This window comes from Coenobita brevimanus, chromosome 46, assembly GCF_032717465.1.
Source record: "Coenobita brevimanus isolate Jiangsu-jjx chromosome 46, ASM3271746v2, whole genome shotgun sequence".
NCBI classification, from domain to species: domain Eukaryota; kingdom Metazoa; phylum Arthropoda; class Malacostraca; order Decapoda; family Coenobitidae; genus Coenobita; species Coenobita brevimanus.
The window spans coordinates 55,454,977-55,478,677 of record NC_136999.1 but is presented as its reverse complement, the minus strand read 5'-3'; the positions used below and the strand labels follow the sequence as shown (position 1 = coordinate 55,478,677).

Genomic DNA, 23,701 nt, shown 5'->3' with positions numbered 1-23,701 from the left:
TCCTTCCCAGTGGCTCCTCTAACTTGATTGTTCACCCTACGATATTCTTCCTGCACCTTGGCATATTCTCCATTGAAACTCTCTGTCCAGCAGCTTTTCTGTGTTTCAACCTCACCCATAATCTTTGTTTCCTTTTAATTTTGGACCATAACTTTCCATTCATTGCAAAGTTTTTACTAGTTCTCTTTCTTTCTTGTCTTTCAAAAAATTTCCTCTTTGGGATGCATTCATCAGTTGCATTCCTGAACTTGCGTTTGAATCTCCCCTACAAAATCTCCACGTCATCTGAGTGTAGATATCCCCTCCAGTCTTTATTCAGGGTCTCCCTTAGTCTCTTCCAGTCTGCTTTTTCCATCATGTACACCATGCTCCTCTGCTTCCTGTGTCTATCTATCTATTGCCAGACGCCTCAATCCCGTTTGGGGTGGCCACAAACAAATCACCTCCACGTCGTCCTGTCCCCCGCCATTTCACTGCCCTGCTCCCAACTCACACCCCCCTCTCTCATATACCTCTCCACCCCATCCCTCCATCTCATCCTTGGCCTCCCCCTTCCTCTTCCCCCCTCCACCTCACTCACATACACTCTCTTCGTCAGTCTTTCACCCTCCATCCTCTCCACATGGCCAAACCACCTCAGTGTGTTCCTCATAACACTTCCTATCACATCTACATCCACACCACAACGCTCCTTTATAACCTCATTCGTCAGCCTGTCTCTCCATGTGACTCCACAGGCTCCTCTTAAATAACTCATTTCCACTGCTCTCACTCTTGACTTGTGTCCTTCCAACAATGTCCAAGCTTCACTTCCATACGTTAGAGTTGGTATCACAATACTGTCATGTAGTAACTTTTTCAATTCCATGCTCACTCCTCTGTTTCTTATCACTGCTTTCAAAGAACCAGCAACCCTTCTTCCCTGCTGTACCCTTTCAAGCACTTCACCCTCCAAACCTCCATCCTTACTCATCACACTACCCAAGTACTTAAACGTACTCACATTTTCCAATTCCACACCATCCAACCTCGCTGTACATTCACTGACTTCACCTCTCTCAAAGACCATCACTTTACTCTTCCCTACATTCACCTTTAGATTCCGTTTCTTGCACACTCTCCCAAACTCATCCACCAAGCCTTGCAGCTCCCCTTCGTCTTCACTCAACAACACAGTATCATCTGCAAACAACAGAACAGGGGGTTTCCAAACACTGTCCTCTCTCACCAGGGCCACTCCAACATCCACTACCCTACCTTGTACCTCTTTTATTACCCCATCCATGTACAGATTGAACAACCATGGAGACATGACACATCCCTGTTTCAACGCAACCTCCAAAGAGAAAAATTCTCTTAGTTCACCATCCACATGCACTGCAGCCTTAACTCCATCATACATACTCTTCACAGCATTCAACAACTTTCCATCTACTCCATATATTCCTAATACTTTCCACAATCCTTGTCTCTCCACCCTGTCATATGCTTTCTCCAAATCCATGAAAGCCGCATACAACTTCTTTCCCTTCTCTAGAAACTTTTCCACTAAAGATCTAAGAATGAATATCTGATCTACACAACCTCTTCCCATCCTAAAGCCTCCCTGTTCTTCTCCAACTAATTCCTCTGTTCTTTCTCTAACTCTGTCAATAAGTACCGGTATCCTACCATACACTTTTCCTATTCTACTAAGAAGACAAATGCCCCGATGATTATTACACACTTCTTTTTCCCCTTTTCCTTTGTACAAGGGAATAATTATACCTGACATCCAATCCTCCGGGACTCTACCTTCCTCCCAGGCCAATCTGCACATCTTCCACATCCATTCTACTACTATCTCTCCCCCATGCTTCAGCATTTCACCACACACTCCATCAGTTCCTGGGGCTTTCCCCATTTTGACTTTCTTCATTGCTTCCACAACTTCTATCCTACTGATTTCTTCCTGTCTTCTCACCTCCTTCCTTCTCCCAATCATTCCCCAGCCACTTATACTCGCATTACTTCCATCCTGTATGTTCAACAATTCCTTAAAGTATTCTTTCCATCTGCTCACTTTTTCTCCTTTCTCCACTAGTAATCTACCATTTTTATCTTTCACTCCCCTGCTAGCTTCACTTCCACCCTGTCTTACTCTTTTCACCTCTTTCCAGAACATCTTCTTACAGTCCCTCCACTTTACACTCAAATTCCTTCCAAATTCCTCATCCACTGTCTTCTTACTCTCTCTTACTAATCTTTTGACCCCTCTCTTCCTTTCTACATATAACTCTCTCTTCCGCCTCTCAACTTCTTCCACGCCTTTATTTCTCATCCATTCATTGTATGCTTTCTTCTTTTGTGCCACAGCCTGTCTCACCTCTTCAGTCCACCACGCTGTTCCTTGCACCCCCCTCCATCTTCTCTTCCTCCCACACACCGCATCACATGCTGCACATATTTCTTCTGTGAATATCTTGCACACACCTTCCACATCCCCCATCTGCTCCAATTCATATTTGCCCAATCGTTCCTCCACTTCTCTCTTATACTCTGCCTTTTTCACATCCTCTTGTAATCTTTCCACTCTCCTTGCAAATACTCCTTCCTCTCGTCTTTCCCTTCTTCTATTCCTCCATCTTACTTGAATCCTAATTCTGGCCACCACCAAGTAGTGGTCAGAAAGTCCACTCCCCCAACCTCTATAAGCTCTTGCATCCATTACACATCTTCGCATCCTTTCGTCCACACACACATAATCAGTCATTGCCCTCCTTTCATTCAGTTCACCACCCACCCTTCTCATCACTCGCCATGTATACCTGTGGATCATTTTATGCCTGAAGAGGGTATTAGCTATCACCAACCCCCTCCCAGCACAAATGTCCACTAACGCACAGCCATTCTCATCTATCGCAGCAGGTACACCCCACTCACCAACTATTCCATCCACCTTCACATTCCCTACTTTACCATTCATATCACCGATCAAAAATACTCTCATTCCTTCTAAACTTTTCCATGCACACTCCCACATTTGTCCAGAACTCTTCTCTCACTCTGCTAGCACGATCTTGTGTTGGCGCATACACACACACAATCGCCCACATTTGTATTCCAACTTTCAACTTTACCCACACAATCCTTGACCCAACTGATCCATACTGTCTTATGCTCTTCTTCCATCTTTTACTCACAGCTATACATACTCCTTCCTTTGCCCTCTCATTCTCACCTACTTCTGCACATATACCCCATCCATACTCCCATTCTCTCACACTTTCTCCTCTCCATTTTGTTTCAGTTATTCCACATACATTCACTTTTGCACCCTCAAGCACCTGGACAATCTCTCTCTCTTTCATCTCATCATTCGCTCCTCTTACATTCCACGTAGCCATTACCAAGTCCTTTGTCTGGTCCTGGGTCGTCATCATTTGGTCAGTCCTTGTCCAAGGATTCTTGCTTGTTTTTTTAGTTAGTTGTTTTCCGGGGAGGGGCACTAACCCTCCGCCAACCCTTTTAGTCGCCTTTTACGACAAGCAGGGATACTGGGAGAGTATTCTTGAAAAGCCCTCCTACCCCCAGGGGGGTGGTTTCATATCACAAGAAAAGCATATACAGCCATGATCACTTCTACCTATTGGGCTATCCACCTCAACTCTACCCAAATTCATCGTTACTGAATGCTAAATCCAGCATGTTTCCAGCACACCTCTCTCTAAACCTAGTACCGGTAACCTCATGTACATGCTGATGAAGATAACAGTCCCTAATTTTTTCAGTGAAATCATGACAGAAATGGTCAGAACCAGTCTTCACTGTCCAGAATTTCCAGTCTGTGCCAGGTATGTTAAAATCACTTCAGATCACCTTATATCTGATGCTCAGATTACTATTTTCCTGTATCAGATTCAATAATTGCCTATCATTTTCTGCATCTCCTCCTGGACTTCTATATACTGATGTGATTACCAGTTCATCTAATTGACATTCTATTTTAATACTCAGGTATTCACAGTATTCTGCCTCCAGGCTAACAATACTGTATTGCAAACTTTTTTTCACATACATCAGGAACCCTCTTCCTCCATCATCCCTCCCCAGATTTTTTGCTATAGCCTCATAGCCTTTAGTATTATATTCAACAATTCTCTCTTCTATCTGATATTTTTAGACAGCACTTCCTATACAGCCAATATCTGAGGACACTGCTTCATAGTTGCAATCCTTGCTTTCAACTCTTTAATTTTGCCCCGGCTAAATACATCCACATTACTGGATAAAACACACAAACTCTCCATATCACTGGCTGATGAGGCTACATTTTGTTCCACCACTGGGTCGTCTACTGCCCTTGCGTGAGACTCATCCCGTGAGCCCCCTTGTTCCCAGCGTTCTCCTTTACTTTTGCAGGATGTTATAGCACTGTGCACCATCTCTTCTTCTCCTGCTGCCACCTTTCTTCTCATTTGTACTATTACTCTTTCCCATGGGTGCCCTCTGACCACATAGAAAAACTCTGTCCCTTGAGCTTCCAAGTTTTTTCTCCTAGCTTTACTCCTCAGCTCCATATCCATTTGTTGTTCTTCCTTGTCCATGTCGTTGGAGAGTCCTATTCCTTTTATCATTTGGTTAGTACAGTTCTTCAACTTATACTGTACGCATTCTTAATAACTCTTTCCTCCACTCAGTTACCTAGTGTTATCAGTATTGGCCTAGGCTTGACATCCTTATTTGTTGACATCATTGTTTCATACTGTACTTGCCAAGCCTCATTATGTTAGGTATGTTCTCATCATGACACTCCACACCAGTCTCAGCACAGATATTTCTAAAAACCAATTTATTATGTCTGATTTTCTCAACCCTGATGCTCAAATTCATACTCTCAATCATCTGTTCTGGCACATTGTACAGCACCATCTTATTCGCTCCGTGCAGCCTATCCTGCACCTTGCAAGTAGTTTCCGCAATGATTTTCTTTCCTGGTGTTTGTTGAACCCTACTTACGTTCTCACTAACTTTCTTTGCCTCATCCAACAATACATCCCTATATGAACTACCAACCTGTTCTTTTACCTCCTCGGAAACCGTTGCTTTCAGATTATCAATATCCTCCTGAACTTTCCCTATGCTCCCTTGATTAAGCTTTGCTCTCACTTCATCCAGCCCCTTTTCCAGGTTGCAAAACTGCTCATGACAGTTCACTTCCATAGCATCAATCCTCTTTTCCATTATGTCCTGCATTTTTTCCAGTTTGGCAACATAAGGTAGATTCTTATCCACCAATGTGTTGCACTTGATGCAGTACCCATGGATTGACCTGGCAACACCCCTCATCAAAAACTTAAAGACATCTTTTGTTACCTTTTCACATCAAATATGATGCCAAAAATCACAGGGGCCACACATAAGAGCAAGATATCCTTCCTTAACCCGCCCCATCCCGACGTTTTTGAACCTTTTTTTTTTTTTGGCTCAAACATTCGCTTTTGGTGAGAAACATCGAAAATTCATAAAGAAATCACTCACCTGAGGTTTAAAATACCGGATTTAGGTGCGAGTACTTCCTTACCTAACTGGGTTTTCTAACAGGCTGGCACCAAAGAAAACGAGTTCTATGGGAGGGTAACTATTTTATCCACTCATAAACAGTATTTATTTATTTACTTGGTATGAATTTATATGTAGTACAAGAGTATATTGGTTTTCAAACAGTAATATAGGCATTATAAGCATTGTTTCACTCACTAACTCATCACCATTCATGACCTTTTTTTTCCTACATTACCTGATCATCATTTCTGACTGTTTCTTCCTATAATGCTATGTAAACTATGCCCTCCACATTGTCATCGATTGGGGAATCACTCTGGCCCTGAATGTCTTTATTGGCCAGGTCACTGGTAACAGGTGAATTGCCGAGACAATGGCGTGCGGGGGGGGGGAGGTTATGCGGTGTAAGGCATTGTTCCTGCTTGGCATCTTGTAGAGGAATAGAGGAAGGTGTCCCGTGTATACATGCCAAAAATCACTCACGAAAATTGAAAATTGTGCAAATTAGGGACCTTGCAATGTTGCCGCGTTAATTCACGTCGCTGGGACGGCACGGGTTAACCCTGGAATGACAGTCAGGACAGACATCTATACCTACTTTATTTTCATTGGTGCTGCCACCTTCTGCCATCTTGAATCAATCTCCCTTACTTCTCTCATAAAATTATTTGAAACAATTCTGGAAAAACATATTGTTAACTATCTTGAAGAAAATCACCAAATCAACAACTTCCAGCATGGATTCACAAACAAGATGCCCTGCCTCACAGAACTGATTGACTTCTACAACTCCGTTTTAAAATCACTGGGAGAATATCATCATGTGGACACAATATACCAGTACCTATATTTTGCAAACACTTATTATAAAGTTGACTGTGAGATTCTCCTCCACAAGATCAAAAGTATAGGAATAAAGGGTAAAATAGAGGAATGGATCAGAGCGTTCCTCACAGGAAAAAAGCAAGTAACCTTTGTAGAAGGAGCAGCATCAAGTGAAACTGCTGTAATAAGTGGGATCCCTTAAGGCAGTGTACTTGGCCCAGTACTTTTTATTGTGATTAATGACATTAACATTAATCTTGACAGCTGAATACTGTACAGTACTTTTGTTTGCGGATGATACCCAAGTATTTAGACCTATTCATACCCTGGAGGACAGCCAACAACTACAGAAGGATCAAAAACTAATCTATGATTGGGCAGAGAGAAATAACAATTCAATGAGGATACTGTAAATTCAAATTAGTGAAGTTTGGTAACAGCGTCACATAAATTCATCGTACACTGGCCCAAATGGTAATGACATCATAAGAAAATCGCAGCTTAGAGACATAGGGGTAGTATTATCAGATGATGCCAAATATAATGCACGCTTAGAGAAAACTGGCAAAATGCAGACAATTAATAGGGTATATTTTAAGAACATTCAAGGCAAGAGACCCAACAACTATGTTAACACTATGGAAAGGCATAATTTTACCCCATATTGATTACTGCTCCCAGCTTTGGGCTCCACATAAACATACCTATTGAAACTAGAGGGCCTTCAGTGAACATTCACCTGTATCAAAAGTAACCAAAGCCAACAAGAAGAAATAGGAATTTAAATTACTGGCAGAGACTAATACAATACCGGTACCAAATATATTCTGTAGATAGGAGAATGGAGAGAGATATAATCATATATACTGTACCGTACATGGAATAGTTTAGAAAATCCAATTACACCACCCAAGATGGAACCCATCCTACCATCAGAACCACAAAAGGAAGCAAGAGCAAGAACAGGGAGAAAATGTATCCATACTCACCTTCCATCGGTATGCCCTGCCAGAATCAAGTCTCTCCAGTACAATAACTTAGCAAAAAAAAAAAAGGGGAAAGACTCTTTAATTGCCTTTGTAGACACTTAAGAAACATCCCGGGCGTGACAACAGAAGTATTCAAGAAGAAACTAAACAAGTTTTTGGCTACCATCCCGGACCAACCAGGAGTTCCAGGATACGCCTCATCATGCCCAGCAACCTCCAACTCCACTGGGGCCCAGCTGGAGTACCTGCAACAAAAATTGAAGGGTGGTGGTGACACCATGGCCTTGCCTCAAGAATAAATGAAGGATCAACACTCCCTTGAGACAGAAGCACTTCAAGGTAAATTCAAGGTTAGTACTAAGTAGATAAGGAGTGGGAGTGGGGGTTGTTCATCTTGGAGCTCCATCTGTTATTAAATCTATGTCCACACTAGATTAAATTAGGTTAGGGTAGGTAAATTACATTAAATTAGGTTAGGTTGTTACATGCAGTGAAAGACGAAGATAGGAGCCAGAATAAACTTTCAGCCGTGCTCTCCCCCCCAACCCCCACTCCCACTCCTTATCTGCTTAGTACTAAAAAGTGCATTTGCGACGATTGAGTACAGTATTTAGTAAAAACAACAGTAGAAGGTGTGATGTGTACACTGTCAAAAGGAAATTTCAAGATTCCATGGTTGTACAAAACTGCAGATTGAGCAGTTTTAGGACACTTTTCTTGTGGCATTTTCATTGCAAATTATTTCTATTTTACTCTTGAAGGTAACCTAACCAAGCTTAACCTTCAGGAGTGAAATAAAAATAATGTGTGACGAAAATGCCATGGAAGAAAAGTGTCTTCGAGCTAAAAAAAAAAAAAAAAAAAAAAAAAAAAAAGGATCAAAATCTTGCAGCTAATACTGTTTTTGGCTGAAACTGTAATAATAATAGAGGTAGGTGGGGGCACTCACTATCCACTCACTTGATGTTGTGCGCTTTGGGTGTCTGCCCTTCCTCTCTCCTTTCCTTCCTTCTCTGTCTTTCTTTCCTCTTTCTATTGCCTTTGAGTGACTTCACTCCCTCTTCTGTCTTTCTTTCCTTTTTTCTCTCCACTTCCTTGTGCCCATGGGTGACTCTACACTGAGTGACAAGCCAAATGGTTTCCTGTACACCAGGAAACCAATTACAGTACTGGTACTATGCTGGGTGATAACCATCCATCCATCCATCCATCATCCAATCCTACATTGCCCCATGAGGAGCATAGGAGCTCGGGGCTAGGCAGTTGATCCTGACATTTAAGATGAGAGTGACCAGCCTCACTCATCCCTGAGTGGCATTACGTGAGCAATAAACCCCAACCATCCCTTGGATATAAACCTTCACCGGCTTAATCATATAACGAAATTATAGCGCCTGGTGGTTTATTGAGTAATTAAGATGCTCCAATCATATTGAGCCTGTGTAGGTTTATATCCAAGGGATGGTTGGGGTTTATTGCTCATGTAATGCCACTCAGGGATGAATGAGGCTGGTCACTCTCATCTTAAATGTCAGGATCAACTTGCCTAGCCCCGGGCTCCTACGCTTCTCGTGGAGCGACATAAGATTGGATGATGGATGGATGGATAATAATAACGTTTATTAGGTTTGGCATTGGAAGGCGGGAGAGGGAGAGAGAGGCCAAAGATGAGATGGAGGGATGGAGTGGAGAGGTATATGAGAGAGGAAGATGTGAGCTGGGAGCAAGGCAGTGAAATGGCGGGGGACAGGGCAACACAGAGGCAATTTGTTTGTGGCCACCCCTAACGGGATTAAGGCATCTGGCAATAGATAGATAGATATTTTTGGCATATACGATCAGAGTGGCACATAAAACATTGAACCAGTATTTAAAAGTACCAGCCATGCTTGAAACCAACCAAGGATAACCCAATAAGGCCTCTGTAGTGTATTTTCATTGGGGGTCCTCCCTTTGGAATCAGGGTTAGCTGGGGGCAAGGAGTAGTTAATCTTATTTTAATGGTAATCTTAGCTAAGTTATATTACTTTGCAAACACAAGAATATAAAGAACATTAGTTTGTTGATAACATACTTAAAACTAACATTGACTTTGGAGCGTCTAGTACTGTAGTACAAAAATACGTCGGCATCTCTGACAGAGGCAGTCTGTGGAAGAACTAATTTGGTACGTAAGGTGTTCCTACTGCTTAAAGAAAAGTGTATGTTAACCCATTCATGCAACATACAGGATAATCGCATCATAAATAAAATATTCTAAGGTGCCAAAAGTAGGTCTTCAAAGACTAAAGTGAGCCAGAAAGAGAAATGCAATATAGAGCTGAGTGCTTTGATGTTGCTAATTTCTTATATTTATTATTTTTTTCAATGCTTCATCTTGACAACATATACAGTAGTCTATCTGTAGCCAGACTCCACAATCCCATAAGAGGTGGCCACTTGTCTTTGAGTTAATTGTTTTATGGGGAGGGTTGTTGACACATAGGGAACATAATGGGTTTGTTATGTGGTTTCCTGGCTTACAGGAAACCATTAGTCTTGTCTGTCAATGTAAAGCAACCTGAAAAGGAAAGAAGGGTACTGGTTATAAAAGGTGACAAGAAAGATTGGAGAAATACCCAGGGTAGTAGGAGAGCAGACACAGAAAAAGAATGATAAAGGTGAAGGAAGAAGTAGGGCAGCACTACATGGTGAGTGTATGATGGTTGCCACCAATATATAGTCATTTGATAATAATATATGTACAGTAAATATGCTGAGTGACAAATCAGATACCGGTACTCAATATGTGCTGTAGTTATTTAATTACACTATGTGATAGGAAGTGTTAGGAGAAACACATTGAGGTGGTTTGGCCATGTGGAGAGGATGAAGAGTGAGAGACTGATGAGGAGAGTGTATATGAGTGAGGTGTGAGCTGGGAGCAGGGCAGTGAAATGGCGGGGGACAGGGCGACATGGAAGCAATTTGTTTGTGGCCACCCCTTGCCAGATTAAGGCTTCTGGCAATAGATAGATAGATAGTCTTATCGTTCATGGTGTAGCAGCTAGTATATTAAAAGATACCATATATCACACATGTATACATTACCTCAACAGCAAATAACAATATGTTTGATGTACTGTAAAATAGGATACCTTCGGACAGTTTTTAAGGTTTTTAGGACATAACATAGTGTAGAGATGCTGCTGGTATCTACGTGTAGCCAGGATAAGTAGCATTTGAACCCATGTAAAGGAAAAAATTTAGTAGTAATACTGTGGGTGCCATTAAAGATATTAAAGCCTCCAAAGTTACCCATGAGTTTGGGTAACTTCAGACGGGTCTGTGTAACTTCGGACACCTATTGACTTTGCTATATAAACACGAGTACACCTAATAACTGCTAATTTCAGCCAGCCCAGGCATATTTCAGAGACTTATGAAGTTTTTACAAATTGAGAAAAAAAATTGCACACAACAGTGGTGACTGTAACACTTAATAAAAAAATAAAAAAATATGTATATAGTGTATATTTTTTTACCAGCAGATTGACAGCACAATACTGAGCATTATATCACACTGCAATGAGTTTTTTTTTTTTTTTTTTTTTAATGGAAATAATCACTGATCATTCATAAGCTTTTCCAGACCCCCACCCCACCAAAAAAATAACCAAAAACCCATCCCATACACAGTAAAACCTCACAATAACAGACTAATTTGGGCCCAAGCCATTCCAAAAAAAATGAAATTCCGATAAAAGCAACATCCAGACTTCCTTCTGCTAATCCGGACTTTTTCCGCTACATCATACATTAGTCCGGATCACACCCTTAAACTGTTTATACTACCATTGCAGTACTCTACTGTATTATACATTCACTACAATAATATAATAGTATAATACCATATATGTAATATTACTGTACTGTACATTGTTAAACGTCTTTTATTTACCGTATTGTGGTGAACATACCTGAAGTGGTCAGGCAGCCCGGAGTGCTTCTGGCTTTATCAGACTTTTTCGACATATAAGAATGTAGTCCAGTAGCTCCTCGATTCCGAAAAAAGTGAATTCCAGTTTATTGAAGTCCATTATATTGAGGTTTTACTGTAGCTATTTCAAAATACGGTACAACAAAATGAGTGTTCTTTCCTGTTGCTAAACTTCACATGTTGAGCATACTGTACAGTTACCATACTAATGCTACTCATGCTATCCGCATTCATAGCTGCATTAACACCAATTAGGAGGTACCGTGTATCTTAAAAACTACACATTAGTATACATTACCGACCACAAGATATTATTGGAACTCAGACCCTGAAACTATACATCTTAACTCTGGCTTTGTAATTATTAAAGCAACAACATTGGTTGAGAGATACAAACATCACTGATTAGTATTGCTGAAACTAAATTCTGCATCTGCTTAGCATCACTTTTTGATGGTTAAAACTAAAAAACTGCTGGCAAAAAGTTACAGTACCATAATCTCACACTTTGGTAATGAAACATTATTTGGGCAAGAAATAACTGACATTATTTGGGCAAGAGATAGCTCAAACATTATTTTGCCAAGAGATAATTCAAACATTATTTGGGCCAGAGATTAGCATCTACATCAAAAATCATCCTACACTTGTCAAGAGTTGACATTGATAACACCTTAATAATATCTTCTTTATCAACATCACTGTAGTCATCTATCTCAGGATTTACAAATCTATGACATGTACAGTCGTCAGGATAAAATCGCTGCAAGTCTACTAGTGTGATGCGAGTCCTTTTGTCTGGCAACAGTGTAAAGGGATGAGTTGCTACATACACTTTTACACACTTTAACGATGTGTTTTTCAAAAGTGGTACTAGAGACTGCCTAGAATACAATTCTCTGTATACCGTAATTGATTAGCGTAAAAAAACTGCAAGAGTTGACAATGTTATAAATCGACGTATGAGCGTAATACTCTGGTATTCTTCATTATAACAGTGTGTAAGCTCCCTTCCCATCTCTCCCCCTGACTCCTCCTGATGTCCCTCCCCCACTCCTCCCTCTCCCTCCTACCCCCCCTCACTTTCATGCCTCTCCACTGTCTCCTCTCCCCACCTTCTCTACCTTCATTCATTTATCCACGGCACTAACCCGATTGGCGCATCGCAATTCTATCTTGACTGTTTTCTAAACCCAGTCTGCCTTATTCTCAGCTGCTTGCAGTACTGCCAACTATATCCAAGGTTTATTATCAATATTCCTTCCTGTTCTAGTCCCATTCTTACCCTCCTCGTCTTCTTCCCACTCCTCTCCAGTTGTCTTTCTGTTCTCCACCCTTTGTCACTACCAACAGCCGGGAGATACAGGAACATTGAGGTCTCGTTCTTGTGATGTATTCCTTGCTAGTATTTGTTTGAGTGAGCCTGGAAGTCTGTGCCTATTATATCAGTAAGCAAAATTAAACACATTTGTGCCCACTCCTACTTCTCGCCCTCTCTCTTCCCCAGGAAAATGTTCCCATTCTCCTCATACTGTTCACTGAATCATGAAGCAGTATCAGAAACACTAAAGTTTCGAGCTGCTGCATCATGTGTGGAGTAACGGGTGGAAGAAAGAGACTGTTGCATGGCATGAAACTCTGGAATGTTAAGGAGCAAAAAGGTTACAGGAATAGAGAGGAAATAGAGAAGAGTGTGGTTTATTACGTAGATTAGCGCTGTGGGTGATATAAGGTAGACAGAACGGAGAGAGAGAGGAGTGGAGATGGAGGATAGTGGGAGAGGGAAGGAGGGGAGGGTGGGGAGGGGCAAGGGATGGATACGAGAGAGAGAGAACAGGAGTTTCACCATTCGACAACATTCATCTGTCGTCTTTTGCACATTTTTATGCAAATCAGATGTAAAGAATATTGTATTCGGGGTGATTTATAGTACTAATTCTTACAAACACGTCTTTAAAGCGTATAAAAGCCTGTGTGGCAACTAGTTCCCATACACCGTTGCCAGACAAAACGACCCACATCACACGAGCAGGCTTGCGGCGAATATGTGCTGACGACTGTACCTTTACATGTTTCAAGAACCTAACATGAATTTCAAATTCATCTTTTCCAACAACTGCAATAAATTATTGGTACTTTAATGTCTTACTTTTATCCAAATGAACCCTCACTACTACCCATTTGAGGGCACAACTCCAGTGTAGCGGCTGGCTGGTGTCTGGGTTGAGGTACCTGGATGTGGTGCCATCTCTGCTGTAGGTTCCTGGGTAGAGATACCTGGCTGCCTTGCCTTCTCTGCTGTACTGGTACGATTATGAGTAGAGGTGCCTAGCTAAGCTGATTTTGATTTCACCTCTGCTCAGAAGAACTGAGTTGAGGTGCCAGGATGCGGTAGCCTGTCTACTGTAAGGTCTTGGATGGAGGAATCAGGCTGTAGTTCTTGTGGGTCATCCACATCATGTTCGTCACCTCTGTCTTCAGTGTCCTCAGTTCTTAGGGATTTTGTTGACATAAGGAGTTTTGTGGATATGCTTCAACCAGGTGCTATATCCAGCCACTTTTTTGTGGACCTCAATCCAGTTGTGCTCAAAATTGTCTCCCTTGGGCCATGCCTCATTTCCCTCAGAATGTCTATAACTGGGCAATCTAGGGCATGGGCAGATGCTGCTGTATTAGTACCACTAGGGGGTTCCTGTGGAAGTCAGGATGTTGCTTATCTGGATCAAGGGGATATATGCCACAGTTTCTAGTTATCTTAAATAGACCTCTTAATTTTGTCCATCAGTTCACTCAGAAGAACTGGGAAGCAGTCTTTTGGTAAGGCATTACATAGCCTGCCTACGGTATAGTAGTTTTCTTGAAGTCTTGCAACACCTGACGTCAGCGTCTTTTTAATGGTCTAAATACGGTAATGTCAAGGGGCTGGGTTAAATGGGTGGAATTAGGAGCTAACAGAACAAAGGAAATGTTAGTCTGTTCACATGTTTCAACTGCACTTACACTGACATGGCCTGCTTGAGTATCATCTATCATAACAATTCTATCTGTCCTATCTTTGGCATAGGACGAGATAATTTTATGGAACCAGTTGTCGAAACTGCAAGCCTCAAACCATCCCCTGGATGATCTATTATACCTTGTCCCTGGGGGTCCCCCTTGTCTCTAGGTGTTGTAAAGGTGAACAGCCTTGTACAGTCGCCCAAAGAAGTGACGGCAGAGCATCCAGAAGTTTTTCACTCGTGATAATATACTGTATCCATATTTCTCCTTGTATCATCTTAAAATAGAAATTAATATGTTTAATTGTATTAGAAAACAGTCAACAAAGGCTAAAATACATGTTCAATTCAAATTTGAAAGAAAGAGTTTCTTAGTTACGATGGTAAGAAATCATCAGACGGAACTACTGTACGTGAAACTTCAGAACTATCGCTCAGGGGCAGTCAGGATTACGGTACTTTATGGAGTTGAAACCTATTATGGCCAAAAACAATAACTGATGAACAGCCTGACGCTGAAATGATGAATAAATGAATACTGTTAAAATAAATAGCTGATACAGATATTAATGAAATTCTGTGTTATAACATGAAAGACTACCTTCAATAAATGTATATCGGTTTTATTGTCTCCGTGGATGGCAGAAGGCGGGAAAATAAAGTAAAAGTAAGTAGGCAATTCAGGATGTACCATCCACTAGCACAAAGGGAGACATGTGTTGCCCACAGACAAACTTTTATATACTGCACTTCATAAATGACTTCAGATCTTGGATATAAATTGTTATCAAAGCCTAATTTAGTTTATTTTGTCAGAAAATAAGAAATATGAAAGAATGAGGTTGAGGAAAAATGGTATTTACCTGTCCATTACAGGGATTATCTGTGTTCAGGATTACCTGTATTGCCTAGCCTGATTAAAAGAAATAATGTTGACTGCAACATTTATTTCCTTAAAACTATCTCGTATAATATATCCTTAATATCAAAGCATTGTCATCCTGTTTGTTATAGCACGCTCACAGCATTTGAAAATCAACAGAAACTGCATGTGAAAAAGATAAATCTCTACTGGCTTTTAATACTAGCCCATTCTTGCTTGATCCCAAAGAATTAACATTAGGCTACTGCTTCAGGAATTTGGTGGGTAAACTGCACAGAGTAATACATAACACATTCAGATTTGAAAGGCGTGCAGAGAAATACATAACATTCAAATTTGGAAGACGTATCGTACAGTTTGAAATTCTCATATATTATTGCCCCCATATTGTTCAAGTTGCATAATACTCAGCAATATGGAGTGTGTAATTTATTCAGCAGCAAATCCAAGCTTGCAAGAAACTGGGGACGTAATACAGTATTAGGCTACTACATCAGAAACACGATAGGAATGCTGTCCTGGGTAATTCACAGCATATTAATATTGAGAAGACATGTCATACACTTTTATTCTAATATATGTCGCTGCCTTATATTGTCCATTCTTAATGATGCCCAGTATGATGAATTGTGTATGTTACCAGATGATGTGACATGATGAAAGTACAAAAAGATTATTTATATTTCAGTCATTTTTCATCTAATGTCTGACAGACCACAGTGACGGAAACAATCTGAAACTCTTCTGTCACTTCTTGGGGCAACTGTACACAACATAAGGAGGCAATAAGTGACTTGAAGCTGTTCCAGAGAACATAATAGATATTGACGATTTTGTTATATTCATGACTTTTAGGATACTACACGTGGTGCCTCTTGTAACTATAATTTTCTTCTTTCTAGGATCATCAGTGAGATTTGTTTTGTCATAATTTATTAGGGTCTCTGGAGGCACTCCTTCCAGGGTATCTTTCAGTTTATTGTAGAACTCAGTTAGTGTGGCTCGAGTCAATCTTTATATTTTGCAACACTTGTGTCGTGAGGACTGCTTTGTGCCATTTCAGAAATGAAAGTTCCCATTCCTGACCTGGAACATTGTATTTAAAGCGAGACACCCTACCCCTAGCTTCTCAAGGTATGCCTTCACGAACATCTGTAGCTCCAGTATATCTAGAGGGAAGCCCCACTTTGCCAGAGTTATTATCCGCTGACACAACAGCTGCTCTTCCTCATGACTTACAGTAAAGCTGTTTGATGTCCCACTGATTTGCTGTGGATACCTTTAATATAATCATGCAAAGTGCTTTTTCCTAAATTCCATTTCTTGGCTGCTTATTGGACACTCAAATTTTTGTTTTCAGTTTCATCTTTAGCATTTTCCAGTGTTCCTTTGGACATGTGACTGGTGTACTTTCTTTTCTTGGAAGGGAATGGGTTTGTCTTTGTTCGTGTCATTTTGTCTGCTGCAGGTATATACTGACTTTCTGCGCTGTTTTTGCATAGTAGTTTCACTGTCCAGAGTTGCATGTGTTTGTCAGTTTGTCTGAAGTTAATAATTTTTTTCTGTGAAAGAAAGATTTTGCAGTTGTTACTGTTGTCAAACCATTATAGAGGAACATTTTGTAAAATAATGTAGCATATGTTATCTTCAGTAAATCTACTTAAAATTATCATATTCATGGAGGGTGAAAGACTGATGAAGAGAGTGTATGTGAGTGAGGTGGAGGGGGGGAGAGGGAGGGGGAGGCTGAGGATGAGATGGAGGGATGGGGTGGAGAGGTATATGAGAGAGGGGGTGTGTGCGTTGTGAGCAGGGCAGTGAAATGGCGGGGGACAGGGCGACTTGGAGGCGATATGTTTGTGGCCACCCCAAACGGGATTGAGGCGTCTGGCAATAGATAGATAGATAGATGTTCATACAACCATGCCTGTTTGTCCTGCATAAAAGTTTTCCGGGGTAAAAAAAAAATAAAAAATAAAAAAAAAAATCACCAGTTTTGCAAATATTTTTCTATCTACCTATTGCCAGACGCCTCAATCCCGTTTGGGGTGGCGACAAACAAATTGCCTCCACGTCGTCCTGTCCCCTGCCATTTCACTGCCCTGCTCCCAACTCACACCCCCCTCTCTCATATACCTCTCCACCCCATCCCTCCATCTCATCCTCGGCCTCCCCCTCCCTCTTCCCTCCTCCACCTCACTCACATACACTCTCTTCGTCAGTCTTTCACCCTCCATCCTCTCCACATGGCCAAACCACCTCAGTGTGTTCCTCATAACACTTCCTATCACATCCACATCCACACCACAACGCTCCTTTATATCCTCATTCGTCAGCCTGTCTCTCCATGTGACTCCACAGGCTCCTCTTAAATAACTCATTTCCACTGCTCTCACTCTTGACTTGTGTCCTTCCAACAACGTCCAAGCTTCACTTCCATATGTTAGAGTTGGTATCACAATACTGTCATGTAGTAACTTTTTCACTTCCTTGCTCACTTCCCTGTTTCTTATCACTGCTTTCAAAGAACCAGCAACCTTTCTTCCCTGCTGTACCCATTCAAGCACTTCACCCTCCAAACCTCCATCCTTACTCATCACACTACCCAAGTACTTAAACATACTCACATTTTCCAATTCCTCACCATCCAACCTCGCTGTACATTCACTGACCTCCCCTTTCTCAAAGACCATCACTTTACTCTTCCCTACATTCACCTTTAGATTCCATTTCTTACACACTCTCCCAAACTCATCCACCAAGCCTTGCAGCTCCCCTTCATCTTCACTCAACAACACAGTATCATCTGCAAACAACAGTACAGGGAGTTTCCAAACACTATCCTCTCTCACCAGGGCCACTCCAACATCCACTACCCTACCTTGTACCTCTTTTATTACCCCATCCATGAACAGATTCATGTCAGTTCCATGGAAGCTATATATAGCACACTTCTAAGAATTATCTTAACTGCTTATGTTTTTATTTTTCCTTAATACAGAGCCTTATTCCCATAACTTTGGCTCTACAGTACATTTTATCCAGAAATGTCCGATGTTACTCTTCTATCTGAAGTTAGCCCATATTACAGTAGTGCACCACTCCTAAATATAATCAAACTACAGTGTACTTTTTATATTACTCATCTGCATTTCAGGTTCCCCAATAAAGAAAAGGATGCAAAGAGATACAACAAATGGTTGAGGAATTTAAGATGGAAGAATCGGACACCATCTCCACGTGCCCTGCTTTGTTCAGTCCATTTTTCTGACCAGTGCTTTGACAGGACAGGGCAAACAGTACGACTACATCCTTCAGCAGTGCCCACGCTCTTCTCCATCCCTGCACACATTTTCAAGGTAAAAACTAACACACACACACACACACACACACACACACACACACACACAGATTGAATATCTTTTTCCATACTGAATTACAGATAGTATTGCTTGAATGATTAGTTTCTGTTAATCTATTTCAGGATCAGAAGGAACGAAAGCCTCCGTCAAGGAGAAGGGTGCCTGCAGACCGGCAAATTGATACTGTCACATCAGCGAATACGCCTACTGCAGCCACATCCTTGGACGCACCTACTGCATGCTCTTCAGTGAAATCATTTTCTGATGAAGCAGCATCAGTATGCTTATCCATTTCAGGAATAACCTCTTTGAATGCATCTTCACATCTACCACAGACAGTCCCAAATACACCATCAGTAACTAAGTCTTCACCCAGCACTGCACCACAACCACATACAGTTTCAGACACAGCATCAGTAACTAAATCTTCACCCAGCTCAGCAATTTCAGACACACCATCAGTAACTAAATCTTCACCCAGCACAGCACTTGCAGACACACCATCAGTAACTAAATCTTCACCCAGCACCACACCACAACGACCTAAAGCTTCAAACACACAGTCAGTAACCAAATCTTCACCCAACACCACACCACAACCACATACAGCTTCAAACACACCATCGGTAACTAAATCTTCACCCAGCACCACACCACAACCACATACAGCTTCAAACACACCATCGGTAACTAAATCTTCACCCAGCACCACACCACAACGACCTACAGCTTCAAACACACCGTCAGTAACCAAATCTTCACCCAGCACCACACCACAACGACTTACAGCTTCAAACACACCATCGGTAACTAAATCTTCACCCAACACCACACCACAACCACATACAGCTTCAAACACACCATCGGTAACTAAATCTTCACCCAACACCACACCACAACCACATACAGCTTCAAACACACCATCGGTAACTAAATCTTCACCCAGCACCACACCACAACCACATACAGCTTCAAACACACCATCGGTAACTAAATCTTCACCCAGCACCACACCACAACCACATACAGCTTCAAACACACCATCGGTAACTAAATCTTCACCCAGCACCACACCACAACCACATACAGCTTCAAACACACCATCGGTAACTAAATCTTCACCCAGCACAGCACAAGTCCCAAGAAAATATAACAGTATTCATTCTGACCATAATTATGCCATGAATAATTCACCCAGAGGATTAAGGAGAAAATTATTTTTCTTGCATGATGAGCTCATATGCAGTAAGAGGAAATGCAAAACACAACAGCAGCATGTGAAAAGACTGAAAAAGAAAGTGGAAGACCTTCATTCTCTTGTCCAGGCCTTAAGGAAAAGAAAATTAGTGTCTGAGTCTTGTGATTCACCTTCAAATAATGCTTGTGGATGATATGCCAAAAATAGTTTTAAGTTGAACAGTAGAAGCTAAGTCAAATCAGAGAGGAACACCATATAGTGAAGAAGTTAAAATATTTGCTCTGACACAGCAATTTTATTCAAGCAAAGCTTATGAAAATGTTAGAAAGACATTTTTTTCTTTAGTTCTTCCTCATCCAGGAACTCTCTGCTCATGATACAGTGAAGTACTTGGTGAACTAGGGTTTACTGTGTCAGCATTTGGAGCATTAAGAACATGTGGTGAGAAATATGGAAAATAAGGCAACAGTGTGCTCCTTGCTAATGGATGAGGTGTCCCTTTGGAAGCACCAGGAAATTATAAATGGTCTCCCATATGGTCATGTTAATATAAGCTGTGGAAATATTGAGGCAGATAATGAGACTTTGGCCAGTGAAGCACGTCTCATGGCAGTGTCAGTCAACAGTTCTTGGAAGATACAGTACCATATTTCATTATTACAGGCTTGTTTGGAGAGGAAGGATCTAATATGGTTTAAGAAAGCCTTAAGTGACTATATGATGTGGGAGTACAGGTAGTATCATTTTCATATGATGGACCTTCTTGCATTTTGTCAATGTTAAGAAATTTGGGGGAAGTGCTGCCTGTACCAAATATAAAATCATATTTTTGGCATTCATGTGACCCTTGCCAAACTCTGTAAGTTGATGCATACCCCATGTTAAAACATATTGGAAACACTTTTGGATCACTCCAGATGGATAGACAGACAGGGTTGAAAGATTTCATGGTGCTCTTTAGAAAATCTTCATCAACTTAACCCTTTAACCGCAGGCTTGATTTGCTTTTTCTTGCAGCACCCGCAGACATATTCGGGCTCCGACAGACTCTCTAAAAATATTTGCCAAAAATCAGTTATTAGTCCTAGAATATTAAAATCACATATGCATATGGCACATACCTTCAGCTTTCTCCTGGGGTGTTTGTTGAGCCTTCGTCAAGTACCGTAGGACTTGTGGAGACCTCTGAAGTTGGGTAACAAAGTCTCCACTTTACACTTCCCGATAACCCGTAATATGATTACCACAGCCTGATATTATCACTAGAAACACTATTCTATGATTCTCAAATAGTTTGGAATCCATATTCCAAAAAAAAAAAAAAACTGTGAAAGCAATGAAAATTACGAGGGCGTATGACCTTCCCACTTGCGCTAGTTCGCCGCTGGTGTTGTCATTTATTACAGTATTCATAAAAACACTCACACTTTATATTTCTATTACTATATAACACTTATATATATCTACAGTCTTTATCCATAAGTTTCCTTCAGTAATAGTAGTTTATTGTCACTGTAGGCATTCAATTTCTTTCAGTAAAATACGTAGCATTCACTTTCTCATCCTGTATACTAGCATTGAGAGTGAATGTCACTTTCACCTTCACTCTCATAACTCATAGTATTCAGACATGCTATAGTGAAACTTTCACTTTCATTACTCCTAGTGTATATACTCGTATTCTTATATTACTACTCATTTACATTTCTATTTACGTTCTCTATTTTATTTACATTATTTACATTTCTATTTTATTTACACTGTGTTATGCACTGTCACTTGAAGTAACTTATAAAACTATTTTCCATTGTTCACTTATACTTACAGTCATTGCATTCACTTGCTGTTTACACATTATTTACAATTCCACTTGCACTGTTTTCGTTTTCATTTTTAAAGGCTTCAACATGCTTGCATGTGTCGGCCTTGGTCACCTAATGGCGGCTCTCCACGCTGTACGATCCATTGCAGCCTCCCTGTTCAGTCCCTTAACCCTAAGGTCACACTTAATGACCTCGTCCCATGTCTTTCTCGGTCTACCCCTCATAACCCCACCCCCAGTATTAACACTTCTCACCTTCCTCACCCAATTATCATCCCCCATCCTCTCCACATGTCCAAACCACCTCAATCTACCTCTCCTCATCACAACACCAATACACTCCAGTCCCATCCTACCTCTCAACTCTTCCATTGTAAACCCAGCCCCTCCAGGCCTTGGACACAGGGACGCACTGCACATCCATCTAATCATTGTCATTTCTGTACGTCTGAGCCGGCCAATATCTTCCTCCTTCACTGCCCAGGTCTCACTGCCATACAGCATTACTCAACAGAAAGATCGTAGTCACTCTCTTTCAATTGTCAGCCCTTTACCTCTTTCCATACGAGGTTTAGTAGGGGGTAAAGGTCACAGGGCCCTTTGCATGGGGGTAAAAAGCGGTGGAAGTTAGCAGGAGCAAACAGACGTACCTTCACCTTGGAAGATGACAGTGAACTGATAGGGGTGGGCCGGGGTGGCCCTAGGGAAATGCATTACTGCCAACGTCAGCCTCTTGACAGCTGCTAATATATAGCAGTGAAATGATTGGCAGGAAATCTAGACAATACATTATAAATTAGGTAGTTCCAGGTGAATGTAAATATCACTTAGGCTTCTCCCTTCCCTCCTTATATATATTTTTAGTACGAGAATAGATTATACGGCATATTTCAAGGGGAAATAAACAGTGAAAATTAGCGAACAAGTGCATGTGAGGTGTTGTCAGGTGGTAATTAGCCAATTCCAGGTGTATGGCAATCTCACTTACCTTATTTCTTTTTGGTATATATTATTTGGTATAAGAATAGGGCATAGGGCTTATTTCAATGGATGAAATCAGTGGAAAATTCCAGGGAAGATTTACTTAGCGTAGCACGGCTGGGCAGGCGAGAGGATAGGGTAATGGAGGGAAGGTAGGGAGGGGAGTCAAGAACGGTGAGAAATGGCTAAATTGTCAACAATGGATGGGAGTACAGATGAGATTAGGAGTGCTGACTAGTGCTGGACATTGGCAGTACTGATAGATGATACAAGCTACCACTTGACAGCCCGGGCAAATTCAAAATAACACAGAATCACAAAAGTGACATCCCGCGGTATGATCCCTTGCTCCCAAGCGTCGTGAAAGTGACGCCCCGCGGTTAAGGGGTTAAACAATCAGAAGGCTTGCATTTAGTAAGTAAACTGAGATGTGCACATATCCAGTGGCAAAAGCAGAAAATGAATATGAATTTAGCTGCACAAGTAAGGCTCAAGTGTTGCTAATGCCATTGAATTTTGCAATAAGGAACTGAATTTGCCAAAATTTAAAGATTCTGAGGAAACTGTAGCTTTTTTGAGAATTTTTGACAAGCTGTTGGACACCCTAAATTCAAGAAACCTTTATGGGAAAGGTTCTAAGGCACACCTTGAAAGTAATAAACTGGGAGAAAAGGATGTCGGTGTACTCTGAAGCTGAAGAGTATATAGCTGAGTTGACAGATAAACATGGGGTGCCAAAGTACAGGTATAATAGAACATAGGATTTCTTGACATTTTATTAACAATAAATTCAGTGAAACATCATCTGGACCCCCCTTTCCCACCCTAGGGTAGGGTGAGGAGCAGCAGTGTCCAGACAGCCAAAGTTTATCCAGTTCAATGGGCCACTCTTCCATCCACCCATCATGCAAGCCCATGGAATCTTGGCTTCATCTGATAGGCCAAAAAAATTTCATCATGTTCTGTAGCTTCACATATACAGTACTTATCCGATAGAGGGGTGCCAAATCCCTGGTCATGTGCTTCTTTGCACAAAATTCATCCAGCCAACTTGATCTCTTGTCAGTTCCTTTGTCTCACCAGCTTCCATATCTCTCTTCCTCACACACTCATCCACCA

The 23,701-nt window shown here is 41.2% G+C and overlaps 1 protein-coding gene across 1 annotated transcript in view; it reads right to left on the bottom strand.

Moving 5' to 3' along the window:
• Window positions 1-7,558: 7,558 nt before the first annotated feature.
• The window catches only part of LOC145398779 (uncharacterized), a 33,420-nt gene continuing 17,277 nt past the window's right edge, over window positions 7,559-23,701 (bottom strand). The window contains exon 4 of the mRNA XM_080271588.1: window positions 7,559-7,603. Coding sequence (XP_080127714.1) covers window positions 7,559-7,603 — 45 coding nt within the window. The remainder of the gene's footprint in view (window positions 7,604-23,701) is intronic.